We start from the raw sequence: 11922 nt of genomic DNA, 5'->3' as shown, positions 1-11922 counted from the left end.
TAATGGATAGAGAATGTTGTATGATATGCCCATATAAGCTGTTCATATGAATGTAAATTGAGTAACTTAAATCGTCAGATGTTTTATTGAACGATTCACCCATTTATGGGTCATCTGTCTTGGCATGCCTATGGGCATACTGTCAAAGCTCCTCGCCAATCACTCGCTCGAAAAACAGCAGTGTATCGACACTGGTTAGGATTGCAATGTTGACAAGTGTGGGTTTGGGCATAGTATCCCAAGGATTCCCTGGTGTGGTGTAGTATGTTTCCATGGATGCGCTCCAGAATCGTTCGCAAATGTTCTCAAAATGTCCTCAATTAAGCAAGTGCTCTACCTTCTGAGTTACCCAAACACAACTCACGCCCTGTCCTCAAAGCTTTACTTCCGCCAGTACCTCGTCTGCTACCTTCCAAATTTCATAGAAGCTCTCCTGCGGAATTTGCAAAACTAGCACTCCTGGAAGAAAGGATATTGCGGAGACGTGGCTTTGCCATAGCCTAGGGGGTGTTTCCAGAATGAAATTTTCACTCTGCAGTGGAGTGCGCTGGTATGAAACTTCCTGGCAGATTAAAACTTTCTGACCTTGAAAGGCAAAGGTCCCAAGTTCAAGTCTCGGTCCGGCACACAGTTTTGATCTGCCAGGAAGTTTCATATCAGCGCACACTCCACTGCAGAATGAAAATTTCATTCTAGAAACATCCCCCAGGCTGTGGCAAAGCCATGTCTCTGCAATATCCTTTCTTCCAGGTGTGCTAGTTCTGCAATTTTCGCAGGAGAGCTTCTGTGAAGTTTGGAAGGTAGGAAACGAGGTACTGGCGGAAATAAAGCTGTGAGGACGGGGCGTGGGTCGTGCTTCGGTGGCTCAGGTGGTAGAGTACTTGCTCGCAAAAGGCAAAGGTCCTAAGTTCAAGTCTCTGTCCGGCACACAGTTTTAATCTGCCAAGAAGTTTCAGCTTGATACATTGCTGCAGAAGGTGTCATTTTATGAGGTAGTGGGGTCACCTTCACAGCCCACCTCAGGAGGGAGGAGGCACTCAAAGTCCTTGCGCCGAAAATTCTTGAGCTTTAAAACCTTATTCATCTTATGAACATCTCTAGGTGTACTGGGTAGTGCATAGAGGAACCCAGCAGATGCTGTGTTAATAGTTTACTCGAAGTAAATAGGTTTTGGCATCTGGAGCAAAGATGCCATGCCCTGTTATGATTTTTTTTCAAGATTCGTCTGTTAATGTTGACTCTAGGAATATAATACAATCCCATACTTATTGCTTCCGTCGGGATCGTGAGGACAAGGTTAGATTAATTACCTAACGCACAGATGCGTTTAAACAATCATTCTTCCTGCACTCCATAGGCCGGCCGCGGTGGTCTCGCGGTTCTAGGCGCGCAGTCCGGAACCGTGCGACTGCTACGGTCGCAGGTTCGAATCCTGCCTCGGGCATGGATGTGTGTGATGTCCTTAGGTTAGTTAGGTTTAAGTAGTTCTAAGTTCTAGGGGACTAATGACCACAGCAGTTGAGTCCCATAGTGCTCAGAGCCATTTGAACCATTTGCACTCCATAAGTGAGTGGAACGGTAAACAGCTCAAATAATTGGTGCAGTAGGCATTTCAGAGTGGTGCATAGAGTTTAGATGCAGATGTAAACGTGGACGTGACGGCCAGAGTGAATTGGCCTTTAGCTTCTCAATCCCGACACTATACTGCTACTTTTTATGTCACGTATGGTATGCCATGACCTCATTTTCACCTTTCGATAGTGGGCTAATTCAATTCGCACTGTGGACAACGTCACGTCGACTGAAAGTTGGGTCACGTGACGTCAAAATATTCTCCTATGCTGTGAAATGGCGAATCCGATCACATGATGTGACGTGAAATGACGACATGAAATTACAGTCTAACATTTTATGCTAGACTGTGGTTAAATGACGTCCATTATGAATACACTCTGATGTCCTGACTTCCGTTCCGTTGACGTCCGATGTGAAACTTGCTTTATACATCGTCTGTAAAAACCACCTTAACATGCTTTGATAATGCCTCATTTTCTTGTGGAATTTGGTAATTGTATTGTACAATGGTGCAGCAGCTCCTAAAGCCCAAATACAATTTAGAAAAAAAAAAATCATGGAATAATCGATTTACATTCGCCTGTCTATCAAAAGTATCGATAGTTCGACGATAGTGAGCAGCTGGATTCAAGCTAGATCATGCGCAGACCGCAGACGGTTTTGTTGCATGACATAGTGTGCTTGTGTGTTTTGCGCAACTGTGGGCTATATTTGTGACGACATAAATGTTGTGTTTTTCATGCAGTTGCATGCGAATACTGTCAACAAGATAGCACAACGTTTCGAAGCTTTTGTGCGAGGAAATGTCTACCTGGACAAACGAATTTGATGTCTTCAGGGACCTCGATAGACTGTCAGGACTTGGAAGAAGTAATGTAACGTATCCTTCTTTGAACGCCTTTGGTAGAGGAAAGCTGATAATCAAGGAAGATCGAAATGGAAGAAAAACGAGGGTTGCTCAGGTATTATATCGCGCGTGCAGCAAAAATACCAACTGTATTGCGCTAGGTTGACATTCTGTGTGTTACATTCAATGTGTACTTGAACGATAATATATGCTAACTATGAACTATCTGAAGTCAACTGAAACGTTTGTGGGTGCGTTTCGAATAACTCTTTCCTCCTTCCAGTTGTAAACAATGTTTTCTTCGGTACAGCGGAAGAGAAACTTTATATATGCCATGAAATTAGGTGATGATACACTTTTCAAATACTTCAGTTTTTTCAAATCTCCCTAAACACTGGCAATTGTGTGTGTGTGTGTGTGAGAGAGAGAGAAAAAGAAAGAAATTCGTTTCTCACTTTGATTGTGACTACCTACACTAACCGTCCAAAGGGTTAAGTCATCTTCAGTGGAGTAAGAATTGCCACATGAAATTATTATTTTTTTGTTTTTTAACTCTTTTTAGGCACAAAACGTTCAGCGTGATTTGGTGATAAGTTGGACACCTACATATTCATCAGATTCCTATCCGTACTAACATTAAACCCATCATAGACATTGTTTTTAGACCTAGCATGAAAACCGTAAATTTTCGAGAGAAAATATTGGTAACAAAAAAGATTGGTTAATATTTATATCGTGAGGGAATTATCACAATACTTGCTTTTCAAAGTGGTAGCTGTGGGATGTTCTGCAAAGGACACTGGATATAATTCTTATAACAGGATTGATGTTCTTATTTTTAAAATGACTCTTAGCTGTAATCTTGTTCATGCAAATCTAGCTAAGCTATTGTGCCTTTTAATTCAGAGGCGTGACTTTTCCCAGTCCGTGAACTGCCTTTGGTCTCAAAAAAACTTACCCTACTTGTTTTTGTGAACATATCCGATGTTGTGGCAATTTGTGATAAGTGCTAATACTGACTTCCTTTTCGTGGCTTCTAAAGCACTTGAAGCTTATTCACTTACTTCACATTTTACCTCAAATTGCATCTATCTTGTGTTACATCCTGCCAAGTATGTATGCCCAACCTATCACATATTGTTTTAATTTCATTTTCCCGTGTATTCCTGGGTCTCTGCTTTGGTCTCTTACAAAATGATTTCTCCATGAATATTCTTCAAACTGCTTGATTCTATTTCATTCTGATCAGATACCCTGTCAACTGAAGTCTTCTAGAATTTTTTTATTCTCATTGTTGTTGCTTGTTGTGATAATGTGTGTGTCGTCTTTTTGAGCTTTGCAGTCCATCATCATAACAAGAACTAAAGATTTTTTTTGTCCTTTTTGTTTTTGAATACTGGTGTAATTGGTGTTCTCTTTTTGTTAAACTCTGTTTCTGCTCTATAGGTTAGGATTGGTCTGATGATTGTTTTATATAGCTTTGTTTTAGTTTACTTGTCAGTAGTCTAGACCTTAGAAGTTTTTAAGTAGAACAGCAGGCCTGCTAGCATTTTGTAGTATCATTTTCACTTCTAATTGTTTCTGATGTTGTTCTTGTATCATTGCTTGTGGAAATTTGAACTGTACAACATGTTTGAGTTTATACTTTCTAATTATTAATGTGATTGGTGGTCTTGTTCATCTCTACATCTTTTAACTGTCATGTATTTTGTTTTCTGTTTGCTTATTTTTAGGGCAGACTTGGAAGCTTCTTCTAAAAGCTCCACAAATAACTGTCTAATCTCCATTTCTCTTTTTCTGTATCATCTGCATATGCCAAAACCTTCATTTTATTTCTGTGGGGGGATCCTAGCAGGTAATAGTTTTTTAAAAACTCTCCAATGAACGTTACAGATAGAAGGTGGCAGAGCATCTCTCTTACTACAGTTTTATTATTAAAGTGGTCATATTTTATTCCATTTAGCAAAACCATGCCTATATTATCATCACTGCATATTTTGCAGAGGTTTACAAGTTTAATTGGATATCCGAAGTCCATCACTACATTCCGCAGGCTTTGCCTGTGAATTGAGTTGTACAAATGTGTTGACTGTGTGAAGCCATTTTGATAATCCCTGTTTATATTTCCTGCATATGTTTTCAAGCAGTTTAGCAATAAGCAGGATAAAATTTTAAATGCTATGTTAGGTAATGATTTTTCCCTTAGGGTTTCTGAAGTCTTCTCCTATCTCCTTTTGTATGTTTTAGGAATATTAATGGTTCTTTCCTTTGTGTTTGTAAATTCTCTTTTTTTCCAGATTAGCTGTACTGGGTGAAACAAACATCTATGCTTCACTTCTTCATGTTTTAGTATCTCAGCTGGAATTTCGTCACTGTTGGATGCCTTTTCATTTTTTATGTTTCTGATAATTCCGAGCACTAATTCATATGTCAGTGCTGAAATCTGGCCTTTGTTAGGGCTGCTGGTGGAATTTGTGATTTGGATCAGAATAATTCAGTAGATTGTCAAAATATCCGTTGCCTGTTGATAAAATTCTGCATGTTTCAAAAACCATATTGCCATCCTTATCCTTAATCACCTGAGGTTTGTAATCAAAACACCTTTTAATTTTGTGAACTGTGCCATACATTTTCTGAATGCTATTGTATTGATTTTTAATAGATTAATTCTGATTTGAGTACTGTTTCTTTTTTGTATAGCTTGTTGTATGAACTTGCTTTTGGGTGTGCTGATAAGTAAATTATGTTTGAGGATTCCTGTTTGCTTGTAGCCATTTCCTGCGTAATCTCATAACCTTATCTTCAGCTTCTTTACATTGTTTATCAAACAGAAACATACATCATTCATTCTCACAAGCAAGCTCCTCTGCATTGCTCTGCAGGAAACTTGGTTTCCGGCAATGCGAGCCCCCGCCCTCCGTGGCTGCCGGGGTTATTATAAGAACCGGGCAGCTTATGAAAGGGTGTCTGGTGGCGTCTGCATATATGTCCTGAACTCTCTTCACAGCGAGTCCGTACCTCTCCAAACACCTTTAGAGGCTGTCGCTGTTCGGGTGTGGACGCCACAGGTTGTTACCGTCTGCAGTCTTTACCTTCCAACGGATGGTGATGTCGCACAGCATGTCCTGGCTGCTCTGATAGCCCAATTGCCGCCGCCTTTCTTGTTACTGGGCGACTTTAACGCCCATAACCATCTGTGGGGTGGGTTGGTGGCAACAGGTCGAGGCGCCATCGTTGAGCATTTATTGGCGCAGCTCGATCTCTCGATATTAAATGATGGTGCCTTCACAGACTTCAGTGTGCCGCATGGCACATACTCCGCCATTGACCTTTCGATCTGTAGCCCTAGCCTCTTACTGTCTGTCCAATGGAGAGTGCATGACGACCTTTGTGGTAGTGACCACTTTCCGATCTTTCTGTCACTACCAACGCGTCAGTGTTCTGGGCGCCCTAGCAGATGGGCTCTGAATAAGGCTGACTGGGACTTGTTCTCCTCCACTGCAGCTATTGAGCCTCTCTCTAACGATGACATTGATGCATTGGTTCAATCGGTCACCACCGGCATCGTTACTGCCGCCGTATCTGCCATTCCCCGTTCTTCTGGGTCCCCTCGGCAGCGGACTGTGCCTTGGTGGTCGCCTGAGATCGCTGAAGCGATTAAAGCTCGCCGGCGGGCGCTCCAGCGTTACAAGCGACATCCCTCAATCGAACACCTTATCGCCTTCAAATGGCTGCGTGCGCGAGCCCGCCGCATTATCCGCCAACGCAAGCAGGAGTGCTGGGAGCGGTATGTGTCCACCATTGGCCTCCATGTCACTCCATCGCAGGTCTGGGCCAAGATTCGACGCCTCTATGGCTATCGGACCCCTGCCAGCATCCCTGCGCTCTCACTGAATGGAGCAGTTTGTACTGACTCCGATGTCATTGCAAACCACTTGGCAGAGCACTTTGCTCTGAATTCCACTTCTGCCAACTACCCCTTGGGCTTCCGCTCCATTAAAGAGCGGATAGAACGTCGGAGTCTTTCTTTTCGCACCCACCATCCTGAATTGTACAATGTTCCATTCAGTGAGTGGGAATTCCGCAGTGTCCTCGCCGCTTGTCCTGATACCGCTCCTGGCCCAGATAGCATCCACTCTCAGATGCTGAAACACCTTTCAATGGACTGCCAGCGACGCCTCCTCGACCTTTACAACCGCATTTGGGTCGACGGTGAGTTTCCGTCGCAATGGCGGGAAAGTCTTGTTGTCCCCATCCTGAAACTGGGGAAGAACCCTTTGGAGGTGGACGGCTACCGTCCCATTAGCCTCACCGATGTTCTTTGCAAGTTGCTTGAACGGATGGTGAGCCGGCGCTTGAATTGGGTACTGGAGTCTCGGGGCCTTCTGGCTCCGTCTCAGGGTGGGTTCCGCCGACAATCTGGTGAGCCTGGAGTCGGCCATCCGTACTGCCTTTGCCCGCCGTCAGCATCTGGTCGCTGTCTTTTTTGACATGCGGAAGGCGTATGATACGACATGGCGTCATCTCATCCTTTCTATGCTTCATGGATGGGTCCTTCGGGGCCCTCTGCCGATCTATATCCGCAATTTTCTGTCGTATCGTACCTTCCACGTGCACGTCGCGGCCTCATATAGTTCCTTCCAAGTCCAGGAGAACGGTGTGGCACAGGGTTCTGTTTTTAATAGCCATTAACGGGCTTGCTGCGGCCGTGGGAAATTCTGTCCGCTTTGCTGTATGCTGACGACTTCTGCCTTTACTACAGCTCTATTGGCATTGCAGCTGCTGAACGTCAGCTACAGGGCGCAAGGCGCAGTCTTGGGCTGTAGCGCATGGTTTTCAATTTTCGGCAGCCAAGACCTGCGTTATGCATTTCTGCCGGCGACGCGCTGTTCACATGGAGCCGCGGCTTTATCTTGACGGCGAGCTTCTTTCAGTGGTGGAGTCACATAGGTTTTTGGGGGTGGTTTTTGATGCCCGGTTGACTTGGCTGCCTTATATTCGGCAGCTTAAACAGGCGTGTTGGCGGCATCTAAACGCTATGCCACACCGGGTGGGGCGCCGACCGATCTATTCTACTACGGCTTTACAAGGCGTTGATCCAGTCCCGTCTGGCTTATGGCTCAGCATCCCCATCTGCGTTGCGGCTGCTGGACCCAATCCTCCACAGCGGGATACGCCTTACCACTGGTGCCTTCTGGACCAGCCCTGTGGACAGCATACTTGTGGAGGCAGGTGTCCCTCCACTGCGGTTACGATGCCAACAATTACTGGCTGCTTATTCTCCCCATGTTTTTAGCTCGCCCGGGCATCCAAATTATCGTGTCCTGTTCCCGCAGTCAGTCTGCCAGAACGTCGGCCCCGGTCGGGTTGTCCGAACGCCGTACGCGTCAAACAGTTTCTCTACGGGCTTGAGTGTTTCCCTGTACCACCTCCTTTCCGGGCCCCTCTGCATACACCCCCATGGTGTGTGCCTCGCCCTTGCCTTTGGCTCGACTTGGCACAGGGCCCGAAGGACTCGGTCCCTCCGGTGGCCTTGCAACGCCGCTTTTATTCCATCCTGGCCACGTATCAGGGCTCTGGCGTTTTACGAGCTCTCGACCAGTGTTTCCCTCATTCTTGTCTGGTGATGGTTATCCAGGAGTCCCTGCATACTCTTGCCCGTTGCGGCAGATCTGTGGTCTTCGTTTGGACCCCGGGCCATGTTGGGATACCTGGAAATGAAACTGTTGACCGCCTGGCGAAAGAGGCCACTAGTGCACCATCTCTGGAGATTGGCCTCCCGGCGACTGATTTGCGGGCACTATTACGCCGCAAAGTTTTCGATTTATGGGACACTGATTGGCGCAACCTGCCCGTGCCAAACAAACTCCGCCGTATCAAGGAGATGACTACTGTGTGGCGGTCATCCATGCGAGCCAACCGCAGGGAATCAGTCGTCCTTTGTGGGCTCCGCATTGGCCACACCCGACTCACGCACAGTTATTTACTGTGTCGTGAGGATCCCCCTCTTTGTCGTTGTGGGGCGTCCTTGACGGTGGTCCATATTCTGTTGGAGTGCGCCCTTTTAACTGTGCTCAGGCAGACTTTTGCGCTGCCTGATACGCTCTCTGCGCTTTTATCTGACGACTCTTCCATAGCGGACATAGTTCTGCTTTTTATTCGGGCAGGGGGATTTTATCGCTTAATGTAAGTGTGTGTTTTGTGTTGATTCTGGCCTATGGCCTACGATTTGTCTGATTTTTTTTTTTTTTTTTCATGTGTTTCTCGGTGGTTGGCTTTTCCCCTTTTGTTTGTATGGTCGGCCAACCACCGTCACACTCTGTGTGATTTTAGTTCGTCTTGTCTGTTCTTTGTCTACGTTTGTCTTGTTCTGTGTCGTCTGTCTTATCGTCTGTTGATCGTTTTTATCCTCTGTGAGTGTTTTTAGTATTTGGAAAAAGGGACCGATGACCGTAGCAGTCTGGTCCCTTTAACCCCCACAAACCAACCAACCAACCAGCTGAACCACATCCTTTGCCAGGGATTTGGTTGTGTATCATCATGCCCTGAAATGAAGGGCATCTTACGTGAGCTCCTTCTCACCCCCTCCTGAACTGGTGTTCCATCAGCCACCCGACCTCCTTCATAACATCCTAATCCATTCCTATGCCACTCCCAACCCCTTGCCACAAGATCATATCTTGTGGAAGACTCAGATGCAAGACCTGTACAATCCAGCCGCCCAGCTCTTCCTATTCTAGTCTTGTCACTGATATATCCTACCTCATCAGGGGCTGGATCACCTGTGAAAGCAGCCTAGTTATTTACCAGATCTGCTTCAGTCATTAGACAGATTTTTATATTGATATGATTACCAACTAGCTGTTCACCAGGATGAACAGCCACCACCAAGAGCAAAGTAGACCACCCTGTGGCACAACATACAGCTGAACATAACATGCTTCATTTCAATAGGTGCTCTATTACCCAAGCCATCTGGAAGCTCCCCCCCCCCCCCCCCCCCCCCACCACCACCACCACCACCACCACCACCAGCAGCAGCTTTTTCAAACTGTGGATGGGAGTTATGTTTTTGGTATATCTCTGTTCCTGTAATTATCCTGGCCCCAAACTATGGTAACATACCATTCCCACACCCACCACCTAACAATTTCCATACCCTCTGTACTTTCACTCCTCATCAGCCTCGTCTCCGGTCGTCTTTGTTTGCTGCCTTCTGCTATTGCACACTCCTGGCTGTACCTACTCCTCTCCTTTTTCTCCCAGTTTTCCCCACCTCCCTGCCCTATTTAGCCCCCTGATGCTGCACCAGTTGGCATTTTCCATGTGATAGTTAACTTTCTGGTCTTGAATTGCCAGAGTTGGCAGTCATGTGTGCATGACGTGTTCTTGCTTGTGTGAATGAATGATCTGTGTTAAGTGTGACTTTCTTTTTCTGACAAAGGCTGTGGCTGAAACCTTATGTGTAAAAGTCTTTTAATTGTGCTTGCCTGCAACTTAACATGTCATCTTTACGATAAGTAGCTGTCTGTCTTTTCCTATGTTATTGTTTAGAAACTCTACACTATGTATGGAGCTTTGTTGTAACCTGAATTATCTGCTAGGCTTGGGGACAGAAAAATGTTGTTTTTAGGATTCACTGAAATAAGCTCCCTATTCACCTTTTAAATTAGTTTCCTGTTTTGCTTCATTTGCTCTTCTTGTCTCTCTTTTTTCTGTGTTTCAAATAGTTCTAGGTAATCTTGTGGCTAAGTGAACACACTTTTTTCCTGGAAGTGTGTACACTTCACTGTTTTGATTATGTTAATTAGTATATAACAAATTGTAGTGTGATTTATCCCAACAATCAGTAGTTTCCCTTGATGTTAAGAATACTCTTATCATAATTTTCCGTTACATTCTGATCTTATTTGTAACTTAGAGATTATGAGCAGTTATTTTGTATTGGCATCTTAGACACTAAATGAAGGCTGAGGTGACACTAATTTGTAACTAGCCTCAGGTCTAGGTCAGGTCAGAACATGAGTCTTAGATTATTAGTGTCTGAAGCAAGTGTCATCACAGCAACCTGTTTTTCGGAAATTAATGTTGTTGTCAATCTCATCACTACCATATCTGGAGATCTAGGTGTGGTTTGAAGGTTGTGTTATGTTTGCGAGTTGGCAAAACCAACAAATGTATCGGAGCAACTTCTGATATATAAATCTTACATTCTGTAATTGTACTTACCCTCAGTGAATTTCCTATGGGCTGTTATTTTCGAGTTAGTAATGTGTTTGAGGGTGTAAATAATATCTTAACCAAAATCCCATTATTACTGCTTGGGATGCTTTGATAGATGAAATACGTATGTTTGTATGATGTCATAATTGCCACACTTATTGATAGAGCCATTCTTGAAAAAAACGGTCCTGTATACCTGTAGTGATTTAATGCCTCTGTATACTGTGGTTTGTCTTATCTAGAGCTTGTTGGATACTCCTTGACTGGTCACTCAATGTTTCTTAGAACTCTGTAAGCTGGTCTTTGTGGGATAGTTAATCTGTCTTAGAATCTGACATTTAAAGTTCATCAGCATACTGTCCTTTGAGTCAAACAAATCTGAGACCATTTGTGCTACCCTTCTTCTTCCCTTGTACCCCCTGTTCTATTTGCTCCTGTTCCCCTGTTCTATTTGCTACGGATCCCACAGACTTGAGCTATATTCTACCTATGGGTCGAGTGAGTGTTTTATAAGCAGTTTTCTTTGTCGACTGACTGCATTTTCCCGGGCCATGGTTACCACAAGTCCTAGAAATCATGGAATTGCAAGTGTGTCAGGCAAATCAGGGAAATTGGGAAAAAATACTGGAAAAATTTCGTTTTTCTCTCAATAGATGAAATGGTTTGTTTACTGAGATGTCGTGCATTGTCGCTGGCTGGGTGCAGCTGAGTAGTTGAGCTGCTTCCCAACTCCCTCATTCTTATTGCTTCTCCCCTTTCTGCCTCTCCCCTCAGCTTTAAGCCAGTGCTGTCACCACTTCTTGCTGCTAGCCTAGCAGCTGCCGACGAGAGGCAGAGAGGTGTGATGAGAGGTTTGTTTGGATCTGATTCTCAGAGGCTGTTGATGCAGTGGCCAGAGACAGCTGTCGTGTGTGCATGAGTTGTGTCGGAATAATTGTGTGAATGTGTATGTGCTCTTGTTTCCTGACAAAGGCTGTGGACAAAAAATTAGTTGTGTGTGTGTGTGTGTGTGTGTGTGTGTGTGTGTGTGTGTGTGTGTGTGTGTGTGCAGCTCAGTGATCATCTATATGGTGAGTTGCTACTTGTCATCATTAGTATTGATTTACAGAGTATTCACACAAGTTGTGTGTTGCATGGATTGATCACAGCAGTCTCATTTCATCAACATGGTGTCTGTGACATGTGTAAATAGGTGACCACATCAGTGGACTTCCATGATGGGCCAAAACCGCAGGCCATTTCTGAAGCCCATAATTTCCCACTAATGTGCACGCCCT

General features: G+C 44.6%; 1 protein-coding gene across 2 annotated transcripts in view; it reads left to right on the top strand.

Annotated features, from left to right (window-relative positions):
• The first annotated feature begins 1830 nt into the window (after window positions 1–1830).
• Window positions 1831–11922, top strand: part of LOC126356245 (uncharacterized) — a 76210-nt gene continuing 66118 nt past the window's right edge. Inside the window, exon 1 of one of the 2 annotated variants that reach the window (XM_050007075.1) lies at window positions 1831–2537. In XM_050007075.1, the coding sequence (XP_049863032.1) occupies window positions 2379–2537 (159 nt within the window). In that variant the 5' untranslated portion in view covers window positions 1831–2378. The remainder of the gene's footprint in view (window positions 2538–11922) is intronic. The other variant, XM_050007076.1, reaches the window with a different exon arrangement.

The sequence above is a fragment of the Schistocerca gregaria genome, chromosome 3, assembly GCF_023897955.1.
Source record: "Schistocerca gregaria isolate iqSchGreg1 chromosome 3, iqSchGreg1.2, whole genome shotgun sequence".
Taxonomy (NCBI): domain Eukaryota; kingdom Metazoa; phylum Arthropoda; class Insecta; order Orthoptera; family Acrididae; genus Schistocerca; species Schistocerca gregaria.
Note: the sequence above shows the minus strand (reverse complement) of the source record. Positions and strands in the feature narration are given on the sequence as shown.